General features: G+C 51.1%; 2 protein-coding genes across 2 annotated transcripts in view; both read right to left on the minus strand.

Moving 5' to 3' along the window:
- Positions 1-3,150: 3,150 nt before the first annotated feature.
- Positions 3,151-5,189, minus strand: LOC105520376. Its single transcript, XM_011954064.1, has 3 exons — positions 5,096-5,189; positions 3,501-3,662; positions 3,151-3,415 (listed from the first exon to the last, which is right to left on the minus strand). Exons 1-3 carry the CDS (start codon positions 5,187-5,189, stop codon positions 3,228-3,230), a joined length of 444 nt encoding a protein of 147 aa, XP_011809454.1. The 3' UTR covers positions 3,151-3,227.
- Positions 5,190-5,409: 220 nt separating this feature from the next.
- PRDM15 (PR domain containing 15) overlaps positions 5,410-25,146 on the minus strand; it is an 81,921-nt gene continuing 62,184 nt past the window's right edge. The window contains 11 exon segments of the mRNA XM_011954223.1: positions 5,410-6,607; positions 7,622-7,831; positions 9,925-10,005; positions 14,415-14,590; positions 15,016-15,099; positions 16,213-16,344; positions 19,745-19,864; positions 20,258-20,337; positions 21,218-21,381; positions 22,079-22,213; positions 23,492-23,697. Of these exon segments, the coding sequence (XP_011809613.1) occupies positions 6,128-6,607; positions 7,622-7,831; positions 9,925-10,005; positions 14,415-14,590; positions 15,016-15,099; positions 16,213-16,344; positions 19,745-19,864; positions 20,258-20,337; positions 21,218-21,381; positions 22,079-22,213; positions 23,492-23,697 (1,868 nt within the window). The 3' untranslated portion in view covers positions 5,410-6,127.

Below are 25,146 nucleotides of genomic sequence, written 5' to 3' on the forward strand. Positions count from 1 at the left end.
AGGAAGCAGGGCCAGGCCCTGTAGACCTGGAGGCTGCAGAAAGGATCTGTGGGTATTCAGAGAGTGCTCAGGATCCAAGGGAGGACGCTAGGCTTGGTGTGTGGGCCATATTGTAGAACGTACACCTTCAAGTCCCTGAGGCCACAGCATGGAGAACAGACTTCCTGGGACAAGACTGGAAGCTGACAGGAAAGTGGAGGTGTCAGCTGGAAACCTGGAGTCGGGCAATAGCGGAGGACATGGTGAAACATGGACATTTTCTTTTTCCTTTAAGAGATAGGGTCTCACTATGTTGTTCAGGCTGCTCTTGAACTCCTAACCTCAAGCGATTCTCCTGCTTTGGCGTCCAAAATGTTAGGATTACAGGTGTGAGGCACCACACCTGGTCTTAAAACCTGGACATTTTTGCAAACACTTGGATGTCAGGGTGGGAAGCAGGGCAAGTCTAGGATGAAGCTGGGCTCTGAGCTTGTGTGTTTAGTGATGACAGGGCTGTTGGCTGAGCATAGGGTCAGTGGGGAAGGGCCAGGTTTGAGGCCGGGCTGGGGAAAGGGCGTGTGAACTCTATGAGGTGGATGTGTTGAGCTTGATGATCCTGTGAGACTCGCAGGTAGAGAAGAATCATACGCTTTAATTCACGGAAAAAATGGCAAAACACAAAGGACACATAGGACTCTCCTGTGACCAGCATGCCTCTTCCAGGCGGTTTTAGATCAGCAGCAAGGGCAGTCCCTGGGTTTCTAGAGGCTGTTTCCTACAACATGGAGGCAGGCGCCTCTCTTGCCTTCATTACCTTGCTGTAAGATTTTGTGACTAAAAAGAGAGAAGGAAACAGCTGGTGTTCAGGTCAGGCCCCAAATTGTGATGCAAGTGCAGTGACGTGAAGGAAGTAATGTATGCAGTGGTCTGTTTCCAAAACAAATTGCCTAGAATCGGCTTAGGTCAGCAAACTACAGAAGAAACAGGATACACTAGGCCCCTGCTTGGATCGTCAATGCCTGCTTGTCAACCTCCCTCTTCCCCCTTTCTCCACTCCTCCTTCATTGTGCTCACCCAAATCAAAGAAATTTAGTCAAAGATGAAAGTTTACTAGCCTGTAAAATAACTCATTTTGTCTATTCTTACCAGCCTGCCCAGCTACTTAGGTCGTAAGTCAAATGCTTGAAGAGCCCCTGAGCTTACTAGGATTGCAATGCATTGTGGGCTGCAACAAAATGCAGCAGGACAACCCTAAAAAGACACCTAAAACCCCTGCCCAACAACCAATAGGTGATGTGTGGGAAGATAGTGAGCCCATAGAGCTCAACCTATGAGGAACTTGGGGAGGGACCTGCACACTAGGGGATAAATTGCTTGTTGAAACTGCACTGGGTGTGCCTGCCCATCAGACAACCAATCTTGCAAGGTCGTCATAAAAGTCTCACTTCTGCTCTTCTCCGGGTCCCTGAGTCCGTTCTGTGGGTTTGGTGGACGGGTGAGTTTGTTTCTCACAGAGAAACTGAACGTCTCACTCGGGGAACAGGCTCTGTTGGCAGGAGTGAAGTCTTGGGTCTGGTCCTCCCTCTACCCAGAGGTGTGCTGGGCGGTGGTGTGTCTCTAGACAGGTGGTTCTACATTCCAACAAAAGGTGCCTTCCCCACGGTCTCCCTCTTTATAAAACACATAGAAGGCAAGCCTGTCAGTGGGGAAAGAACAGGCTACTTGGCTCCCAGGCAGTGTGGGTGTGGCTGCCATGCTTCCAGGACACAGAATGCCAGCTGCCTGCACTTGGGAACCCTGGGCTCAGGGGAGTCACATTCTCTGGCTAAGGGAAGGGAAGCTCTCAGCTCCACTGGAAGCAAGGCTCAGATGGGAGGGGAGGCCCCAGCCAGCTTTGTCCGGGCAACCCAGGGCCACTTCCAGATGATTTTGATTATTGCACCGCCATATAGGCAAGGTCCCTCATCCCTGTCATGCCAGAACAAGGACCCCTGTGAGGATACACTCAACACCAGTTGTACAACCTGATGGGGAAGAAGCCAATGGCCTGTTCTTTTCCTCTCTCTACGGGAGCTGGTGTCTAATGCTTGTGAAAAGGCCATATTCAGACTGTGTCCTTGTTAGTTTTCCACCACATTGTGTGACTCTTAGCGGAGCAAATCATTAGGCGGCAATTTGCACTCCAGAAAGAAACATGGGGGCACTGATGAGTCGAACACGCATGCCAACAACATCACCACTGTTTCTCCCTGCAGAGTGTTCTGAAAGGCTGAGTCTGCCTTTGTGTGCACTGAGAACCACACAGGTCTGGCACACACAAGGACGTGCTCACAGTTGGCCAAACGTGAAATGAATGAATCCTACTTCCTGGCAGGAGAATTCATTGCTGCCAGATGCTATCTAAAATACAACAAAAATATCCAAGGCGTGGTTCTCATAGGTCAAATCCTCAGAAGACTGGATATGTAAGGTGCTTCCTAACTTTAACATGACCTTAGCAGGCCGAGCACAGTGGCTCATGCCTATAATCCCAGCACTTTGGGAGGCTGAGGTGGGTGGATCATTTGAAGCCAGGAGTTCAAAACCAGCCTGGCCAACATGGTGAAACCCCATGTCTACTAAAAATACAAACATTAGCCAGGCGTGGTGGTAGGCACCTGTAATCTCAGCTACTTGGGAGACTGAGGCAGGAGAATCACGGGAACCTGGGAGGCGGAGGCTGCAGTGAGCTGAGATCTCACACTGCACTCCAGCCTGGGTGACAGAGCGAGACACTGTCTCAAAAAAAGAAAAAAAATTAGAATACATCATTTAATATTTGATCAAAAGATAAGGGGTCATTCCAGACCATCTGCCCAAAGAAACGCCTGCTGAAGTATTCGCCTCTCTCTAGCTATTGATCTTTTTGGTGCCTGTTCTTTCTCGATCTAAGCTTTACAAAAAAATGCTACATGTACCCTCTTTGTTGCCTTTTTTTTGGAAATCCCTGTGAAAGGTTCTGATACCTCAGTATCTACAGGAACATTTCAAGTAATCCAAACATTTCATGAGTTCTGGACCTGAGAGGAATCAAGATGTGGCTGACAGCAGAAATGGTGAGCATTCTCAAAGCATACCAACTACGCCACCTTTCCTAACAGGCAGTGGGAGCAGAAGGCCAGCCATTGAAAACACGGGTCACAGCACCTTTTATTCATCATCATACAAACGGATGTGACACGAAGTACACCCAACATCTCCAAACAGTCTTAATGCCTTTCAAAATCCAACGGGAAAGCCCGAGATGCCGCCTCTAGCGGGGAAGCCATGAGCCTTCCGCCTTTGGATGCTGCAAATGGGAATGATAGAGGTACAGGAGGTCTGCCTTCCATGCCGGACCCTCCAGCGCAGTCCCATGCTGGACACAGCGAGGCGGCACTTGGCACAGAATGTTTTCCTGAGAACATGTCACACGCTAGAGCATTGCAGAGGCCCGGGCCCCTTCTCAACCCAGAGACCGGATTCACAGGAAGCAGCTGTACCTGTGGCCTCCCTGCAAGACTCACACCAGCAGATGGTACTCGACTCCACAGATGCACGGAGCCACGGGTCCAAAACAAATTCTCGACGGAGATGGGTCCACAGAGCCTGGTGGCCACAACGGCTGGATCTAATGTCTTCCTTTATGAATACATCTGTGCATCCTGGATCAGTTAAAATGCGAAATACTTCCTGTCACATGACACGCAGAACCGTGTACAGCTGAGGACTCTCTTGGCTGGTGGCACGTAGGGGTTGTATTTTGTTACCTAGTTTCTTTTATGCAAATTTGTAGCAGTTGCTTTAAGACAACCCACTTTGCCTCAGGCAGTAACCCTATGAAGACCACACGTTTACAGAAAACTTGGGCGTTAGATTTTTCTTTCGAGTTCTCACCTATAACAAGAAGTATGAGGTGTCTGTGTATTGAGATAAGCAGTGGTATATACCACACAATCTAAATTAGGTTCTTTAAAAACATTTGATGCGGTCTTACTCTAGGCACTAAAACAATTTCTTTAAAAAAATAAAATTGTGATTTCCAAGGCCTTTATTTTATAGAGAAGAAGAATAAAAGGTCAATGCTAGTGGGTGGTTCGTCATGAGCCCAACGCCCGTTGGGAGTGTCTGCGAGGTCATTTGCCCTTCAGATTCTGCAAAGGCAAAAAGAAATCGATACTGATTTTTAAAAATATATCTTAGGAGCCCTGGTCTCCTGCTGATTCCATGGATGCCTGCAGCACTTGTATCTGGAGAATGGAGACAATATCACCCCAAGCCCGAGTTCATTTGATGAAACTATTATGTATGAAACAGTTAATTATATACATAAATAACATAAAATAATTCTCATAAATTAAAAGTCAAATGATCTCCCAGTCTTCAACTGAGAGGTGAGAGCTGGGCGCGAGTGATGGTGCGTGAGGTGAGGAGGTGAGCCCTGCAGACCCTCCTGCGTGCTCCCTGGGGAAGAACTTTCCTTAGTTCACAAAGGCATATATTGCACAAAACAAATTCCAGCCCTATCCTCAAAAGTCTGCTGTTTTTTTGGAGTGAAGTGCTGAGAAAGTTGCGTTTTGAAAAACACAACCACCCTTTGCTCTGCTGGCAACATCAGGACTGCTCTTCATCAGTTACTCAGCTTATGCCAGTGTTTCCTCAAGATGGACTCCCAGTGAGCACAGGATCTGGGATAACTGGCAAAGCAGGACACGTGAAGGCAGGCTTGTCCCCTCACTGTGGCCAGTGCTCAACAGAGCACCAGGAAAGTTAAGAGCACACTTCTCCCCACACCTCTCAGTGTTTCTTGTAGGGGGCAGGAGGGCTGGGTGCCTCCCCCAACCCTGGCGCCTGCCCCGAAACTGGTACACAGACGTGACAGCACGTGTCCCCGCGCACGCAGACCTGGCTGTTAACTGCACATTCAGTTTTAGTGGCAATTAATGCTTCTATTAGTGAACTAGCCTCTCTGCTTTCATTACCACCTGGCAGGAAACAGCATTTTCTCTGTGGTTCTGAAATACCTACACTTTTCCACTGTAAAGAGCCAAACTCATTCAATATTTTTATAGAAAATTGGTCATGAAATACACCAACCTTTGGGATTGAAGTTTAAACAGAAGGAAAAGATGAATTTCCCCCCATTTCTTCCACTCGGAATACTGGCTGCGCTTCCGCCAGAATGGACACATTTGGATTGCAGAGAATCCTGGGACAACCCGGAGGAGCCGCTGGCGGCCGCAGGGAGGCTCAGTCCTCACAGCCGCACGACCCTCTGCATCTGGCCAGCTGGGAAGGGTGGACAGGGACCGATGGTCCTACAGTGCACACGACTTTATCATGTTAACATAAAACTAAAACACACAATATTGGCCATAACAGCCTTGAACACATAATGTATGTTTGAAATAAAGTTAAAAAAAGGAAAAAAACTATTGGAAATTGATTCACGGATATTACTAAGATGCCTTTTGAGCTGCAGTGACCTCACGTGACCCCTTATCCATGATGACCTTGATCTCCAAGGTTGCAGGATCACATGCGGCTCAGCACACCTCACGTGTAGTTTCAGCCCATAGTTGTATAAGAACCAACTCAACTCCTAGTTCAAAGAGAATAAACGTTACTGTAACTTCTATCTGCTCGCTTGCAAAAAAAATCCAGAAGCGAGGAGAAAATATTCCCTGCTGCCACCTGTGAATACTGTCTATGTTCTCAGACAGGAACCAAGCTCTAAAAGAAAAAAGAAAATGGACCATTTGTGTTCCTAATAACTTATCTCTTGCCTCTTATGATCCTGCTTCTCTCTCAGCTTCACTTTCCGGAACCCTGTCAGGTGAACACTGGTTCTGTAAGGGGAGGCAGATGGGGCCCGGCCCAGGACTTACTGCCTTGGTAAGGCATAGTGTGGAACCCCATCCAGTTTAAAACTCTTGCCTGCCAGAGGTCACTTCTAGAGTTAAGCTGACAGACTGTAATGGTTGCTGGCGGGGGATCTGGAGATATTCTGCAAAGCTAAGTCAACCTTACATTGCAATGTATGACTTTTTGTTTGGTATCCAGCAAACAAATCTAAACAAATCCCAAACATCCCTCTGCAGTTCTTGCCCCGAGTTTCCCGGAATGCAGCTCAGTAGCTGTACATCTGCTGCTGCTGCTCCGCCTGCACCTGGGGCTGGGCCGCCTGCTGTGGGGGTGCCTGCGGCTGCGGGGGCGGCAGGACGTCAGTCTGGGGCACTGCCCGCCACGTAAGCGGGTGCTGGTCACTAAGCTGGCTCCCCAGCGGCGTGATGGAGTTGACCAGGGTGGTCAGATTGATGAAGTGGGCCACAGACTGTGGGTTTGAGGCTTCCGGCTGGGGGTGGATCTGGACATCATTTTGGCGGTTGTGCAACATGGCCGAGCCGCTGACGGTATCAAAGGTCACGGTCAGGATTGAGTTGTCCAGCTGTAACTGGCGTTCGGGGGTGGTAAGGTGTCCCACGGCCACTGGTTGGAGATTGGTAAACTGAGTCCCAGCTGCAGTGGTGATGGGGGTCACGGTGATGTTGGTCAAGCCAACTGAGCTCGACGGTGTGGTCACGTTTGGGTCACCCAGGGTCACCACTACCTGGAAGATTCACACACAACAAAAATCGGTTCATTTTTGCAAAAGAGGGAACGCAAGGACCTCCCCAGGATGTGCTCTGTGTTACCCTGCCGGAATAACCACACGCCGCGCCCCGGGAACAAGAAGCACGACATTCTTTCGTGAAAGAGGAAACGGAGTTAATTTTGTTCTGGAAAAATTCCAGCGAAAAAGAAAAACAAGAAACAGACACAATCATGAATGCAATGAGAAGGAACTAAGAAACAAATTAACTTCACTGGCTAGAAAAAAAAAGAAAAAAGCAAGCATGAAAAAGAAAACAGATGCTTTCTTTTTCTATTCATTCCTTCGAAGTGCCCTGCTGTTGGTAAATGAAAATCCCACCACAAAGCCACAAAGAGCAATAAAAGTATTTGCAGTACCAATCGCTAATAAGAGAAAGCATTCTCTTTCATGGAGAGGGATGAAAGGCCAAATAAATGGAGAACTTTTGCAATCAAGATTACCATGCCCCAGATCAAGAGAGAGACGTGCAGTATTAGACACAGACTGATCAAACACTCAGAGGCTTCAAAAGCAAAAGTGACGAAGGCTGAGCAAGACAGAAGGTTCCAGTCAAGACAGTGGGATTGTGGGATTGCCTTCACTTTCCAGATCGAGGGATCCTTGCTCTCCAGCTAGTCAGCAAATGCACAGGGCTGAGCTTTCATCATAAGGAGACTTGGGGAGGCCATCTGGGATCTCCCCAAACTGCAAACAGCCCACCTAATTCCCACCCGGGCAGGAATATCCCTCTTCAACATGCTAGAATGGATGTTGCTGCTAACAATGACAAGCAGGATTTGTAGGTCAGAACTCAGAAATGCTTACATGAAACATGCTTAAGTGAAAAATAGGATATGTGTGCTGCCTTCAACCACATGAAGTCCACATGTACACTGTATAGTAAAAAGAGATGGAGTCACACACACACAGGGCTCTCATGCTTAGGGAAAGTGACCGGCACCTAATCAGGAGATAAAGCAGCAGACTGACCTGCTGAATGCTCTGTACTGCAGAATTGGTCTCGTCGCCTACGCTGCCTGTGAATTCGGTCTCTTTCTCTGAGAATTCGCTGAAGGTGGCGTCCTCGGGCACCGGAGCGCCCGCCTCCTCTTCTGGCTTCTGCTTTCTCTTGTGACTTCGCTTGGCAGCTTTCCCGTGCTTCCCTTCGGCCAAATCGTCCTGCTCCAGAGTCAGCTCAGGCTGCAGGAAAATCGGTTTCAGCCAAGAACCAGGTTAGTCGGTCACATCATGCAGCAGCCAGGACAGCCCCAGCACTGCCCTGGACATACTCTCGAATCAGTGGGGAGGCTCATGGGCCACCGAGCTGTCACAGGAAACAGTGACCACAGCTGGTTCTTTTTTTTTTTTTTTTTTGAGGTGGAGTCTTGCTCCGTCCCCCAGACCGGAGTGCAGTGGCCGGATCTCAGCTCACTGCAAGCTCCGCCTCCCGGGTTTACGCCATTCTCCTGCCTCAGCCTCCCGAGTAGCTGGGATTACAGGCGCCCGCCACCGCGCCCGGCTAGTTTTTTGTATTTTTTAGTAGAGACGGGGTTTCACCATGTTAGCCAGGATGGTCTCGATCTCCTGACCTCGTGATCCGCCCGTCTCGGCCTCCCAAAGTGCTGGGATTACAGGCTTGAGCCACCGCGCCCGGCCTGGGTCTTGTATTTCTAAGGATCGGGGCAAGTTCCTTTAGTTGCAGATTAAAAAAAAAAACATGAGTCATATATATGTATATACACATCTGTGTGTGTATATGTATATACACATATATGTGTGTGTGTATAATTTTTTTTTTGTAGAGATAGTTTCACCGTGTTAGCCAGGCTGGTCGCCATCTCCTGACCTCATGATCTGCTCGCCTCGGCTCCCAAAGTGCGGGTATTACAGGCGTGAGCCACCGTGCCTGGCAACAAGTCGTATTTTTAAAAGTTGTATTTTATGCTAAAATGTAAACACTTTTTAGAAACCTTTTAAGCCACTGGGTAAAGGGAAATGTTTCCACCCGGGTGAGCTCCTAGAACAAGGCTAAAAATGCTTTGAAATCAGGGCTCTCTTCCCCAAGGCTGTAACAAATCCACTGTTAAAAAAAAAAATTTTTTTGAATTAAAATAGATTTGACCACAAAAAACTGCAGGGGAAAGGAACCGAGGGCCCAGCTGCAGTTATGATCCCAGTGGATCCCTTCCCTGCACACTTCCCTGCAAGTGTCCAGGGCGCTGCTGGGCTGTGACCACATCTTCTGAACCAGGCCGGCTCTGCAGCCAGACTCGCTCAGGCTCACAGAGGCTGTGGGGCAGTGGTGGCTGGTGAGTGGTCACCTGCCACTCCTCTCGAGCTTCCTGTGCCGTTCCACACGACCTGATCCTAACCCAGTGGCAGACAGACCCAGTGTGGGCCTACATTGTGGTCATAGTGGGACGTCCCTTCCCCCCATGCCTGTGACTTGCCAAGAGTAGAAATGGCCTGTGGGTTCTGGGGCTGTGGCTGGAGCTTCCACACGTCACTCAGCCGGACCCAACCCCCTTCATGAAGACTGTACTCTATAAGTGCTATTTCAGAACAAGAGGCATACATGTGATTTTAGATCACTGAGAGCATGACACATTCTCTGAAATGAATTTTTGCTGACTAAAAATTTAGTATTAACTAAAAATTTTTTTAAAAACTAAGTTCATCTAATCGATATGTTTAAGCTTATTTTGCTTAGAACAATTTAATGATCCAATTTTTTTTTTTGTTTGAGACAGAGTCTTGCTTTGTTGCCTAGGCTGGAGTGCAGTGGCACAATCTCAGCTCACTGCAACCTTTGCCCCCTGGGTTCAAGCAATTTTCCTGCGTCAGCCTCCTGAGTAGCTGGGATTACAGGCATGCACTACCATGTTTAGCTAATTTTTGTATATTTAGTAGAGACAGGGTTTTTCCATGTTGGCCAGGCTGGTCTTGAACTCCTGACCTCAAGTGATGTGCCTGCTTTGGCCTCCCAAATTGCTAGGATTACAGGCGTGAGCCACTGTGCCCAGCCAATTGTTCTAATTTCTTTTTTTCTGGAAAACATCTGTTTTCCAAGGTGAGATACACCAGTATTCAACAAACTGAGGTCACAGAAGCTACAGAAACGAGGAGATGATCTAAGAGGTTCTGAGGGGAAGAGAAGCCAAGAAAACAGGTGACCCCAGCCACAGGCTTGCCCAGAGTTGCTCCCTCCCAGCCTGTCCAAGCCGCTCAGGTCCCTTCTGCAGGTGTCCACTTACCCCAATGTTTCTGAGCCCCTGGAGCCCTGTGCCACTCACCTGGACAATGCCGATAGAGGAGGCATCGATTGTGGTGGTCTCCGGGAGGTGATCTAGGTCATCGATCCTCACAGCGAGCACCTATGAGGAGCACAGGGCATGAGCTGGGGGTCAGGGTGCTGCTGATGCAGGCGGGAACCCAGAAGCCACACACGCCTCAGGACCATCTGCACCACTCCTGCCCTTCCCTCCCAGGCATCCCCCACACTTCCCAGTCTCCTCTGTTCAGTTCTGACTTTGAAACTGTGTCCAGAAGCCCAAGGCTCATCCTCCCCCATTATTTCACGCTCCCACAATGCTCTTGCCCCTGAATCATCTCACGTCCACTCCCCCGAGGGGAGGAGACTGTATCCTCCCTTTTTGGCCCCGCACCAAAGGGGTGAGGTTTCAGTGGTGCTTCTGTTATTCCAAGGAAGACCACAACGAGGTAAGATATGGTAGAGTAAACCTGTTCTATGAGGAATCACCAAAAATGAGACATTTGTGCCTTACACATTGTACTTTTCGGTTGAATCCATACACAAGTGCTTTCATTTGTTGGTTTTGTGATGAAGTGATGCCCTGCCCCTACCTTGCTGCCGATGGCCACACTGAACAGGGTCCTCAGTACACCCCATGTGCCCACAGGGCCCCTCCCACCAGCTCAGTGCATATTGCCCAAAAGTAAGTGACCACTGCTCACACCCTGCTACAGCAGTTGCGTTTGTTCTTGTGATGACCTAATTAGACCATAAGACAATGCAAAACAAGTACAGAGACAGCTGAATATGCGGGGAAGGCGTGATAAAGGGGAGGGGCTAAAAAACATTAGCAAGAGCCTACCTGTAAGGATGCTTCACCTAAACAGCTTTGCAAACATCTTTAAATTTCTGATCAACTAAAAGTTAAAAATGGAAAAGCAGACTATGCTTTGTGGACGTAACTCATTTAAAAAAGAAGAGAAGTGCATCGTTAAATTTACATTCCATGACTAGGTCTGGGCCCCTTCTTGGAAAAGACGGCAAACAAAGGCTGGTAAGTTTTTTAAGTTAACAAATCCTGCAGTGGCTTTGAAGGACTCCAGTGTAACTCTCATTGACACTGAACACAGATCTATACTGTGACACTCGCAAAGGACCCTGAGCAAAAGCAACCAGACTGCTGTGGATGCACTCTCCACTCTCACCACCATCATTACCACCTCTATCATCAGTATCACCACCAACATCGTCACCACCATCACCACCACCTCCATCACAATCATTGCCCTCATCACCACCAACATTGTCACCATCACCATCAGTACCACTACCACCATGTGGCATCACCACCAACACCATCACCACTTCCTCCATGACGATCATTAACCTCATCACCACCACCACCATCAGTACCACTACCACCATGTGGCATCATCACCAACACCATCACCACTTCCTCCATGACGATCATTAACCTCATCACCACCACCACCATCAGTACCACTACCACCATGTGGCATCACCACCAACACCATCACCACTTCCTCCATGACGATCATTAACCTCATCACCACCACCACCATCAGTACCACTACCACCATGTGGCATCACCCCCACTACCATCCCTATCACCACCACCATCACCATTACTATCTCCCACACCATCACCACCATAGTTCATAGAAGAGGAAAACCATAGCTTGGAGTCACAAAACAGTATCCTAAAACATTCCGAATCTCTGTAAGTAGTTATGCCTGTTTAACTAGTCCAACAGTTAAAACTAACTAGTTTACAACTTAAAGTTAGTCTGACTCCAATGAACACCTTCCTCCTCCTGAATCTGGCATCACCAATGGGTACAGGCTCGGGGGACCCCTGGTGTCCTACTCTCAGCCAGCCAGGCCTCACTGCAACAAACACAGCTACACAAAGCCGACCCGAGTCCCCTTCCTTCCCCTCACACTGCTGTCGGGGGGTATCTCTTCCATATCCTCTATTCTAGTAATCACTTTGCGTCTCTGTCTACTTCTCCTTTTTCTTTGTTTCCTGCCCAGACCGTAAAGTCCAGGAGGGCAGGGATGAACCCTGGCTGGCCGGCCCATCACATCACTGGTAGGCATTTGTTTGAGTTAACGTAGAGGGAAACACCTGTGAGATGATGGAAAGGAATGACACAGAGCACAGGATAAAAGGCTGGAGAAACAAATTGGTTTGAGAACAAAGACAAAATCCCCCCGCACCACCGTCCCTGCGTCTGGAAGGCTTTCCTCTTGAGTCACTTGGTTCTGTCTGCGTTGGGCTTGAGGGGAGTGGGGATAGGTAACACACAGCCCAGCTGAAGGAGCAGAACACAGAAGGTGAACATGCAGTCGGGCCACCTTAGGAAGTGGTTTAATCCTGGTGAGGGGACTCTGCCTGACAGCGTTTGTGGGAGACGCCTTGATCAGTAAGGCCTCTCCACCCAGCTATGCACATCAGAACTCCAGTGTGCAGAAGTGATGTGCGCACTCTCAATACGCTGGAGTCTAGAAACCCACACAGTCGTGGAGAGGAACCGTTCAAACGCCAGCCTTGCTCACGGGCTGCTGCCTGGGCTGGAGGGCCTGCCCTGCCCCTGGGGCACCAAGGTGGTCCTGGCGCTTTGGGTTCCTGCTCCCCCGACTCTGTCTTTCTAGGAAAAACACCAGCTGGCCACGACATGAAAAGGGAAGCAGTGGAACTCGGGGGAATCCAAGCTCCCCGCTGAGCAGGGCACAGGGCAGAGTATGCAGGCACGGTCCCCTGGCTTCCTGGACCGGAGAGCAGGCTGAGTCCCTGCACCACCCTGGGAGCCTGATCAGGCTGCAGAGGAACAGGAACACAGCAGTGTCCTGGATCACCCCCAAGCTAGGAAGCCGACGGACTGACGCTTGACGCAGACGGCGCTTTCCCAATTCCAAAAGGAAGCCACTGTCATGAGAGGGGATTGGAAAATGTAGAAAAACGTGAAGACAAGAAACTACCCATAACTTCAAGAACACGAGAAAAATCAGCGTGGGCTGTTTTGCTCCCTTCTTTACCTGTCCCATTTACGTGTTACACACACACACACAACGTGACGTATGTTGTGTATACACACACTATATATGTGCACAACATAGACTCCTCTTTCACGTATGTAATGAGCATTTCACAATTGCGGATCCGTGTAAGCATGTGTGTGCAGGCAAACACACTGCTAAACTATCACTTAGTTGGATCACATTCCTATTGCAGGATGTCGAGGGCTTGGAATAATTTATTAAACACTCGAGAAATACTGTGATGCTGCCTTCAACAAAAACACCCAACGGTGAGGGCAGCAACTCGTGCCAGCCGGCCAGTGTGGTCACTGAATCTAAAACCTCCTGACCCCTCGACAGGCAGAGGGTGCTGTCCGCCGCCGCAACCGTTTGTGTTTCTGCGATGCGCGGTGAGCTGAACGCCTTCCCGTGTGTTTTTCACCATGGCTGTTCTTCCTGCATGAGCTCCCTTCTCCATGTACACCCTGAGTGCGCCTTGTGTGTTTCTCAGCCACTGCATGTTACTGCTAATGTTAACAGGCTCTATCTGCCTAAGACAGTCATAGTCTGTGCAGATTTATTATTTTTGAGACTGAGTCTCGCTTTGTCGCCCAAGCTGGAGTGCAGTGGTGCAATCTCAGCTCACTGCAACCTCCGCCTCCCAGGTTGAAGCAATTCTCCTGCCTCAGCCTCCCGAGTAGCTGGGACTACAGGCTCTGGCCAGCATGCCCAGCTAATTTTTGTATTTTTAGTAGAGACGGGGTTTCACCATGTTGGCCAGGCTGGTCTCGATCTCTTGACCTCATGATTCACTTGCCTTGGCCTCCCAAAGTGCTCGGATTACAGGCGTGAGCCATTGCGCCCGGCCCAGATTTTTCATTTTTCCTTTGGCCCGTATTTGTTCTAAGTGCTTATGGAGTCAAACCTGTGTTCACAACTCCTTTTGCTGCTGTTACGCTAAGAGTCTACTCCTTTCCGTGACCTGACAACCAAGTCTTCCCCTGGTTTTGTTTTTCAGGGTACTCCTCCTTAAAGCACATTTAATCATGGAACATCCCGGCCCTTCCTGTGGAGCAGGCTTTCAGGGCAGTTGGGCTCTGTCTGCATCTATACAATTCCCCCTCCCCATCCTCAGTGTCATATTCGGCCCCAACACCACATGGGACCCCCATTCTGCACATTTAGTTCCGTGAGTGGGAAGAACTGGGGGGAGTGGCAGGGCTGTGCTTCCATCTTACCATAATTTCAGGGAGGATGTAATTTATAACCTTGGCAAAGGTCCGCCTGAGGCTCTCCAAACCTCTCCCAGGCACTCACTACGCGCCTCCTATGTGGTGGCAGGCAGTGTCAGTCACAGAGGCACCCGAGACTCAGGCCCCGCCTCCAGTACTTGGGGTCTGCAGAGGGAGGTGGGCCATGTGCCAGTATGGGGGTGGCCAGTGCATGGCCCGCTTGCGGGGCAGGGAGGGGGCACAGCCACCAGCTTACCTCGGGGTGCTTGCGCCGCATGTGTCTGCTCATGGAGGCCCTGGTGGACACCTTCGTCCCGCACAGCTGGCAGCTCTGCGCCTCCACCTTGTCGTGCGTGAGCTGAACGTGCTTCTGCAGCATGTATTCGGTCACGTACTTCTTGTCGCACACGGAGCACGTCCACTGCTTGCCCACTTTTCACACACACGCAGACACACATGCACGTGGAAAGGAAGACACACGCAGGTCACCAGTGTAGCCATCCCAATGACCCTGGCCTGCTGCACGAGGCAAGAAGCCTGTCATTCCCTGCCCATTCTGAGAGGGCCGGTGCTGGTCTCCGAGCACACGTGAGCACAGAGCCTCTGTCCCTTGGGGAGCACCACGGGCAGCAGCTGCATCACTGCACCAATATGAGAAAATTCAAGAAGCGATACTTGACAGCCATGGCGGGCTGATCTTTAGAGGCCAAGGGGCCACCATGAAGCCAAGACACCACTAAATGTTCTGGAACCGTCTAGATAATAAAACAGTCGTTTCCACCCCCGCAGGCGCTCAGACAGCCCCGGCAGCCTGCCGTGTGCAGCCCCGAAGGCTCCTTCAGGCTGCGCCTGCTTACCTGTGTGGATGAGCTTGTGGGTCTCCATCGTGTTCCTCTCACTGAATGTCTTCCCACACAATTCACACATGAAATCTTTAATGCCTGCAGAGAATGGCGCACATAACTTCCTATGTTTAATGAGTGTTGTAAGCCCACATCAGAGCATGTCTTCTCCCTGACATGTTCTAGGAACTGCAGAACCTTCAGGAGAAGGTGAATTGTAAGAAAACAGCAGATAATGACCGCTTATCTCCAGCCTCAGCCAGCGAAGTGTGGCTTGGAAAGTTGATGCTTCCATGGTGACATTTCATATCAAAAGAATCATGAGATGTGGGAAAGGCTGTCTGAGAACACAGAGAGTGGAACCCACAGAGAAAAACGATGGCAATTTCTTTAAAGCATTAATGTACCCCCACACCTCCCTTAGTCTACGAAGCCGTCAGGCAGCCTATGTGATATGACGAGAGAGGAAACAGCAACTGAAACCATGGACCAATGGCAAGGAGGGCACAGATGCGCCAAGCATAAGAGACAACAGAACTGCCGTGCTCAGACAAAGTAAATGTGATTCTTCAAAGCTTGACTAATTCAAACGAGAGCTGATGCTGGGCACAGTGATTCATGCCTGTGATCCCAGCACTTTGGGAGGCCAAAGGAAGATCGCTTGAGTCCAGGAGTTCGAGACCAGCCTGGGCAACATGGCGAGACCCCGTCTCTACAAAAATAAAATAATGAGCTGGGCATGGTGGTGTGCGCCATGCAAGGGATGCCTTGCTCTCTTCTGGATGCACCATGGCTTGGCCATTGCCCTACCGAGGCTATGTCTGACCTTCCGGCACCTTCCCTAACACACAAGATGACAAGCAACCTTGCATGCACATCCCTGGCCCTTGTCTGGTCGCTATTTCTTGTGCACATTCCTATGGGGGAAACAGCTGAATGGGAGGGACATTTAAGGACTGACCGGTCTCCCAATGCCCGAGGTGAGCTGTGCAGCATGCACTGCGGTTGACAAGGCCTCTGTGCGGGGGGTGGGGGGACCTTTTGAGACACACGGCCGCTCACCATGGCCCCAGGAAGCTCCCTTGGGGAACCAGGCACTCACTGGGAGTCACAAAGAGGAAGGGTCTTGAGGTGTCTCTCCTCCCCCATGGCCCACCTGGCTTCCCTATGCAGTGAGCACCGTGGCTGGTGCGGCCCAGGCCTCACACTCACCCGTGTGCCGCTTGCAGTGCTTCAGCATGTTGACCTTCTGTGCGAACCTGCGGTGGCACTCCTTGCACTCGTATTCCTTGATGCCCTTGTGCAGCTTCATGTGGTGGCGCAGTGCGTGCTTGGTCTTCATGCCTTCAGGGACACGGCGAGTCAGAGGTAGCCATACCCCCATGCAGCCCACCTGGGGGGCCCATGCCCGAGACCTTGGGGCAGGCACAGACATCGGCAGTACCGTGCGGTACCGGTGAGGGCGTGGGCCAGCCCCTGAGGATCCCGGTCAGTCCACCAGCAGTGAGACCTGGGAAGTGACCGTGCCCAGAGGCCAGGAGAGTGACTGCAACATCAGGTGCACTCCTGCCAGAGCCTGGCCGAGCCCCGAAAAGGCGAGCAACACCAGGGGCTGTGGGTAAACTTCCCTGTGTGCCCATGGCAACCCAGCAGGAGAATTTGGTGAGATAGATTAATACAAGTATGACTAAACGTTGTCTTCAACCTTGATAATATAAGTGTTTAGGATTCAGACAGTAGATGGTTTCAAGAGTGGTTTTCAATCTACCTTTAAGAAGCCAATCTAAGAAGGTGAAATACTCCAAAGCCTCACTTATGCAGCCAGTGAAGAAAGGATGGCCCTGGCATAGGGGCTGAGTCAGAGGGCACAGGGTGCTGGCAGGGACAGCACTGTACAAAGCCCTCCACAGGGGACATGGGCAAGGGAGGCCTGGTACACCTGCCCGGGAGGCTGACACGCACCAGGGCACAGGGAGACCCAGCCCAGAGGCAGCCTCCCCTACCCCAAGGAAGAGCCTTCACTGTGCCTGCCCAGGGCAGTGGGCAGTCTGCATTCCCAGGCCACCATGTTCCTTCCACATTTGGGGAAAAACGACTGAGCCTGAACACAGCTCTGTGGTAAGCTGGTGAATGGTTCTCCGATTCCACCCTCACCAGATGCAGGGGTGACTGTCCACCAGCTCCTGCAAGGCCGGGCCAGAAGACCTCCCTGGCTAAGAGAAAACTGTGTGGCTGGGCCAGCAGGGGGAGCAAACGCCCCGCGGTGAAGCCGTACTGCCAGCACACACAGGTGCAGGGCTCCTGCCTTCGGGTGGGGACAGCACCTGCAGGCCTATTACCAATGACCGAAGAGTGATTGCACCTGAAAAAGTTACTTTTCATCTTCTTGATTAAAAAAAAAAAGTGCCGGTCATTGCTGACTCGCCCAGACCCCAGCACCTCCCTCTTCCTGCTTCTGAAATGAACATATTCCAAATTTCAAAACTAATACACAGTCATAGAAAAACCAGAAATACAGAAGAGATGGCATCTCCATCTTCTGACCTCCCCACCACAGCCAGCGTTGGTGACAGTAATGTTTTTCCTTCCATTTAACAAAGAAAATCTGCCAACAGTTTCAAAATAAACACAAGTGCCACTCAGAGTGAAGCTTGCTCTATTGGGATTGTGATTTAATCTGTTTACAAATTGCCGTGGGGAAAATTGACGTTTTTTAAATACTTAAAATTTCCAAACCCAAACAGGGCATGCCTTTTGTATAGCTTTCAACACCTGGTGTCACATTCTCACCGGCCACACTAAGTTCTTGCGGATCATTCCTGAGTATTTCAAGGCCCATGATGTGATTCTGAACAACGTGTTTTCCTCCACACATGCAGAAAACCTACTGGCTGGGCCCCTGCCCCTGCCTGCTGGTGACAGGCTCTCATGACTTCTAATAGCCTCCCACTTGGTCCCCAACACCACTAAGTCCCTGGTCAGGGCTAGAGTTTCTGGAAAAAAAAAAGTAAAGTAATAATATGCAACACTGTTTCTAGGAACACTAATAATAAATGACTATAAAAAGACAACCAGAAACTTTATAAAGGGTCTGGTTATATGAATCCACATGGTGGAATCGTACCAAGGGTTTGAAAAATAAAATCAGGTAATATTTATATGTTCTGATATAAAAAGATCTCCAAGATGTATTTTCAAGTAAAAAAAAAAATAGCAAAGTATCAAAAAAACAAGCACAAGCATGTGCTGGTATGTACTAGTAATTACATGACAGCAAGATGACAATACTGAAATTTGATATGTAAAATAAATCTGGCAACTAATGTATTAATGCCAGCATCTTATTTCAACTATTCAGAATTCATTTTAAAACACCATGCAACTAAATAACACAGTTCAAATACTAAAATCTCTACAACCTTATAAAATGTGGCTTTATCCCACACCCCTCACCTCCCAGGGCACCTGGTGGCATTTGGGGACCTGCAGGGGACTCAGGTGTGGCTCCTCTCTGCCTGCCTAAGAGGCCCGGCCCTGAATAAGCCCCCACCTCTGGCCCTCCTGTCTCTACACGCTACTCAGGACCCCTCCAGCCAGGCTCACCACAGTGTCTTAAACATTTTACTACTTAGGGGCATTGGGGAGGAAAGGGAAGCAGAGGTGGTGAAAGGGGCTGGGAGCTTAAGGCAGACGGGGAGAAAGAGCAAGGCAGCCTCTCACTAAGGCAGTCAGACACTGCTACCAACATTCCGTTCAGAGAAACCACCGCAGTGGCTCTGCGAGGACTGGCTGGGATTTGAGGGGAGAGTAACAACACCACCTTCCAGACCTGTCTGTATTGTTTAAAAAATACGTCTTGGTGAGGTGCATACGCTGCTTTTTCAATAACCACCCGCGTGCTGTCCTTGCGCAAAGTTACCCTGGAGGAGGGGCAAGAGCCTGCGCTGCCCTCTGAGGCGAGGAACCGAGGGCCAGGAAGTGGGGAAGGGAAATATCCCCCTTCTGGCCTTTTCTGCAGGCAGTTCTTTTAGGCTTTGACATGCAGTGTTATTCTACCCGTGCTTATGGGGGTCATCCAGTGAGTGCAGTTCATCGAGCTGTGTTTCCTTCACACTGTCATCATGACAGCATGAGCAAGGTCGCTTGACACAGCCCAAGACAGACCTGCTGCTCCAAAACTTTTAGGAAGTTGTTTTTCAAAACAAACAGGAATGGGTTACAATTACGACGTGTACTGGAATTATATTTCTATTTTGCTTACTAATTTGAGACATTTTATTACTAGGTTTGTTATGAATGTTCTGTCATTACAATGAAGATTCCTCGGCCGTGGTGAATTCCTCTCTCACCACACAGCCAATTCTAGTCTGCGTAGTGAGTACGCTGAGGGTTTTGCATCTACTGTCTGACCCCGTGGTGGTTTTGGGAATCATTCTGTACTTTAAACAATTAGATCCTGCATTGTTTTTCTACTTTTAAAATGATTTGTTTCTGCCTTTAAATTTATCACATCTTTCTGCTTTCTGGATTACTTGCTTTTTCTTGCAGATTCCTGATTTAAATCCTGCCTGGAGTCCTTTCCTTTTAAGTAAGTGACTGAAGCTTATGGGCTTCCAGGGCCACACTCTGGCAATGCCTCTCGCACTATGGTCGATGTGCCAGTTCTCAGTCATGTCCCCTTCCAGAGTCCTCCAGCTGGGCAGCCTGGCTGAGCCTGGCCCGTGGCCCCCGCACCTGCACCCACCTTTCCCACACTCAGCGCACAGGTACTCGCGGACGTTGTCATGCACACGCATGTGCTCCTTCAGCATGTCCTTCCTGGCGAAGGACTTCCCACACTGCTCGCAGGCGTGGCTCTTCACACCTGAGAACACAGGCATCCGCAACTCAGAACCGAGGAGCTCCAATCTGTGGTGGCCGCAAAAAGGACATACCAAGGAGAGGGACCCAGCCTCCCCTGCAGCTGGAAGTGCAGTGACAGGGACGGGGTCGCCTCTTCAGCAGCCTCCACAGAGCCCTCCCGGGGGTCCTATGGCTCGAGTAGATCCCTGAGGATCTGCAGGGGTAAGGGGGCAGGGGGCACTGGGCTCTGAGTGGCAGGGCCGATAAGGACGGGAAAAGATGGAGAAACAGAGGAAGGCACGGGGGAGGCAAGGTGCGACGGCTCTCTGTGTAGAATACATGGAGGCCCCTGGCATCCCTCCCTGCCAGCCCCCTCCTGCAAGGGCCAGGGCCCCACATCCTGACAGACACACACCTGTGTGGATGAGTTTGTGGCGCTCCAAGTTCCCTATGCTGTTGAAGATCCGCCCACAGATCTCGCAGGGGTGGATGTACCTGAAACCAGAGACAAGCTCAGGATGGCCGCACAGCCTCGGGGCTCCATGGCAGCGAGGGCGCTCTCCCCAACACCTTCCTCTGCAAAGGTGAGGCAATAAGGTGCCACGGGGATGATAAAAGCCGCAAATATTTGAGCCTCTGCCACAGGTTGAATCGTAACCCCCCGAACTCCTACATCGAAGTCTTAATCCTGGCACTTCAGAATGTGACTCTGGAGATGGGGTCTTTCCAGAGGTGATTACATGGAAATGAGGCCATCAGGGTGGTCCCTGACCAATCTGACCAGTGTCCTTACAAGAAGATGAGATTGGGCACAGACACGCAGAGTGGGACGGTCCCATGAGGACACGGGGAGAAGAAGGCATTTACAGGCCAAGGAGAGATGTGTCAGAGGCGGCAGCCCTGCTGCCACTGTGACCCCTGAGCTCCCGCCTCCAGGACTAAAGATGGTAAGTGTCTGTTCTTAGGCTGTGCTGGCTGTGGTTCTTCGTTAGCTAAGCCCCTGGACGAGACAGTTTAGTCACTCACTTAGCAGACTGCTTGGGTTATGGGCTGTATGTCAGATGTGGCCTGGCATTAATGAAACCTAATTGCTGCGGGAAAAAGTATTTTGGGTCATTCTGTAGGCAGGGCAGGAACCCTGCTATTTTCCTGTAACATGGCCAGCTGGTGCCATGTGGAAGCACAGGATAAACCCTGGCCCTGCTGCCCCCCAGTCCTGCCGCCCCCAGTCCTGCCGCCCCCAGCCCTGGCCCTGGGACCCAGAGGATATCACTTGTTCGAAGCTACAAATGGCTCCTTAAAGCATGTGTCTCTTTGCAAGGAAGCGTGTCCCCTCCCTCCTGGCACAACCCAGGAGCCCCCGAGCAGGCCTCACTTTTGCACGTTGGGGTCCGGCAGGTTTTCGCGGTGGATGACCATGTGGGCGTGGTAGGTGGCCTTCAGTGCGAAGCGCCGGTTGCAGATGCTGCAGCCGTAGCCCTTCTCCTTGTGCACCTCCATGATGTGCTTCAGGTACTCCTTCCCCCGGCCAAAGGTGAGCTGCAGACCAGGTGGACGGGGCACTGCTGACACCCGCATGAGCTCCCTGGTCCTCTTAGCTAATGAGGTCGTGTCCACAAACCAGGGCACCCGACGCCCTGAGGACCCACGGCTCACGCCAGGGCGGAAGGGACTCTCAGAGGCTTGATGGGGAACTTCTAAGAAGCCATAAGGCCTTACGCCCAAAACTCAGAGCATGGTTCTCCTCAGAAACAAACCACTCTCCTTTTTGGCCAGCCCCTTCCATGCACGGGGGAGGCCTTGTGAGGGCTTCAGGCCTGAGCGGGGAGGAGGAGGGGGAGGAGAAAGGGAGAGGGGAGAGGTGCCCCAGCCTGCAGCCAGCACAGCCACCTTCTAGGAATCCGACCCCCACACTTCATGTGTGTTCCTGAAATGTGTCACAAGGCAAGTTCCTGAAGTGTGCCTGTGAGACCCACGTGTCACAAGGCAAGTTCCTGAAGTGTGCCTGTGAGACCCACACAGGCCATCCCTGAGCACCGAGGTGGCATGGGCTGGCCTTCCAGGCACAGGTGATGGACAGCCACCCAGTCTGCAGTAGGACCACTGGCCAGAGCCTTTGGGGAGGGAGGACTGCTTCCAAGATCCACAAAAGTGCCTGCTGTGTGGGGCCTGCAGCCTTGAAACTACCACATTTCTTTCCAGACCACCCAGGCACTGCAGGGCACACGCGCCATACCTGGCACCGCTTGCAGCTGTACTTGTGAGGCTCCGAGTCCGCGCTCTCGTCAGAATTGTCGTCGTTTTCTTCCGAGGAGATCCCGATCTTACCGATAAATTCTTCCCTCTGGTGGTCATCCATCAAAGCAATGTCCTGGAAAATAGCCAACACTTCCGGTTTCTAACAGTGCAGCAGACGCTTCACTCAGTTACCTATACCACAGGGACGATCAATCATTTCCCCAGATGCAGAAGAAATGCCTCTCTGATGCCCATGACGGCCCTAACGAGCCACACTTATGCCCCAGTCCATCCCAGCTTGTCCCCAGGGGTCCCCACCTAAATGCCAGAGCTGCCCTCGCTCTCCACACAGCCTGTGGCTACCTCTCACATGCGCCCAGCAAGATCCCAATCTGCGCCCAGGGCCAGGCACTGCTGGGGAGTCCCCCGAGTGGGTCTCCCATACCACCTGTTCCTTCCTCAGTTCTTGACCAGCGCTTCTCCCGCCCTTCATCACACCCCAAATCCGCCCTGCTCCCAGAGCTTCTGCTCTGTTCCTCCCTTTCCTCAAAGGCGGTGAGGGATGCAAATGCCAGGTCCGGGATGGGAAGCAGCCACGGCGGGGGAGCTGGGCCTGGCAGCTGGGCCACAGGAAGGGAGGCCAACCCAGTCACAGAATTCATTTTGGAGAGATGAAATGTGGCTAGTTGTCAACTATTTGAGGACGCTGCTGTGGTCTGAATACTTGAACCCTCCCAAATTCCCGTGTTGAATCCTAACCCACCAGGAAATGGTATCAGGAAGCAGGGCCTCTGGGAAGTCATTAGGTCATGAGGCTGGAGCCCTCAAGAATGGGATTTGGGGTGAGGCATGGTGGCTTATGCCTGTAATCGCAGCACTTTGAGAGGCTGAGGCAGGCAGATCACCTGAGCTCAGGAGTTCAACACTAGCCTGGCCAACATGGTGATTTTTAGCCTGTCTCTACTAAAAATACAAAAATTAGCTGGGCATTATGGCAGGTGCTTGTAGTCCCAGTTACTTGGGAGGCTGAGGCGGGAGAATCGCTTGAACCCAGGAGGTGGAGGATGCAGTGAGATCTTGCCATTGTACTCCAGCCTGGGTGACGGAGTGAGACTCCGTCTCAAAAAACAAAAAGAATGGGATTCAGGCCCTTATAGAAGAGATCCCTACCCTTCTACCATGTGAGGACACAGTGAGAAGGTGCCACCTATGAACCAGGAAGTGAGCCTCGCCAGACAGCGAATCTATGGGGGCCCTGACGTCCAGCTCCAGAACCGTGAGCAGCACATGTCTGCCCAGAAGCTGCCCTGCCTGCAGAATTCTGCTATGGAAGCCTGAGCTGACCGTGACAGATGCTGGCCCGGGAGCCTGCCATGAGCATGCCTGGGTGAGGGCAGCACGTGATTGACACCTTGAAGTGGACGTGGATGTGGTCCCTGAGCACGTCCACGCGGAAGAACTTGCGCCCACAGATCTCACAGGTGTACTTCTTGTCGCCGTGGGTAAGCAGGTGCTTATTCATATTGCTCCGGCAGGAGAACACCTGTGGGCAGAGGAGTTGCATGGTGAGGGGCTGCAGCGTCTCATGATGGGAAGGAGCCTCTCCACCAGGCTCCTCTGGGGAAACCACAACCCGGGACAGAAGCACAGCACTGTGCTCCAGGCCTTGCGTCTCAACAGTTCCTCAGTGTGCGAGAGATACAAATAATCACTGATGTCAGGATAAGGGTTACTCACTGAACTGTGTAAACAGTTGCTTACGTTACAATAGAAAATTGACCATTTGCTGGTCCTTACTATAAACGTTAGGTCAGCTCCATTTTTTTTTTAGCTCATGTAGGTATTTCCCTAGGACGGACTATCAAGGAACCAGTAAGTCACAGAAATACCTGCAATTTTCTGAAAGTAGGTATCAAAGAAGAAAGCTAGTTACCCCCTTGGCTTTTTACTGTGTTTCATGCACATTCACAATGTCCCTGATTTCTTGCTCTGGCATGACGGGTATGGAGATGCACCCATTCATCCAATACCCATCCCAGGGAGTCACCTCTGTGACCAGGGCTGGGGTTGGCACTGGGAATACTGTGGTCCACATGACAGATGGGGCCCCACTGGCACAGAGCAGTAAACAAGGCTGGCAGCTGAGACCACTGCGAGGGCCCTGAAACCTCAGCACCCCACAGGGCTCTGCGGGTCTCTATCTGGATAGCCATTCCCAGTGGCCAAGTAACCCTGGGGGTGACCTCCTAGCGCTCACCTGATGCCCACGTTCTCAAGAACGTAATAGATGAATGAAAGGGAATGAGTGATTCGCTAGGGACAAGATGCCGGCATCTCCAGGCATCATCTCCTTCCAAGATGTGCAGATGACTTACGGGCTGACAGCACTGTGCCCCATCCCAGGGACGCTAGGTGGGGCAATGCGACAGGGTGAAAGGTGAGCAGGAGAGGACAGAGTCTGCAGGTGGCATGGTCTTTACAGACAGACTGGGCTGAAGACAAGAAATAACTGGAAACAAAAAATTCAGTCACCCAAACTACAGGCTATTTCACTACCTGCCTCAACCCTCAGTGGGTATTCAATAAACACTGCACGGAATAACGTGTTTGGATGTGAGGCACCGAGCTGCTTTTGCACATATGATCTCTCAACAGCACGGAAGGCACTTGGGGCCAGTACCCCCCAAGGAGCAGAGGTCAGTGGGCAGAAAGACCAGGGACGGGAGACAAGGGGCACAAGCTTCGCCCACCTGTGGCCTGTGCACAGCTGGCCCACCTCGCAAAGGTGCTCCAACTCACCTGCTCTACCCCAGCCCTGCCCCTCCAGCCCGCAGTCTGGAGCATCACCTGGACCCCCAGCCACACCGCCCTGCTCACTCATTTGCTTAGGCTCGCTCTGTGGTTTGAAAAAAATCAGGTAATTTCATATAAAAACTGAGATTTCCGTTTTCTCTTTAAAAGGTCAACAGCTCGGTGATGGTGCTGCATGCTGGAAGGCAGGACAGCGGGACAGTGACAGCGGGCCTCCTGCGGGGGCCTGTGCTCCCAGCTGCTGAAATGCTGGAG

This window comes from Colobus angolensis, unplaced genomic scaffold (genome assembly GCF_000951035.1).
Source record: "Colobus angolensis palliatus isolate OR3802 unplaced genomic scaffold, Cang.pa_1.0 Scaffold38, whole genome shotgun sequence".
Classification (NCBI taxonomy): domain Eukaryota; kingdom Metazoa; phylum Chordata; class Mammalia; order Primates; family Cercopithecidae; genus Colobus; species Colobus angolensis.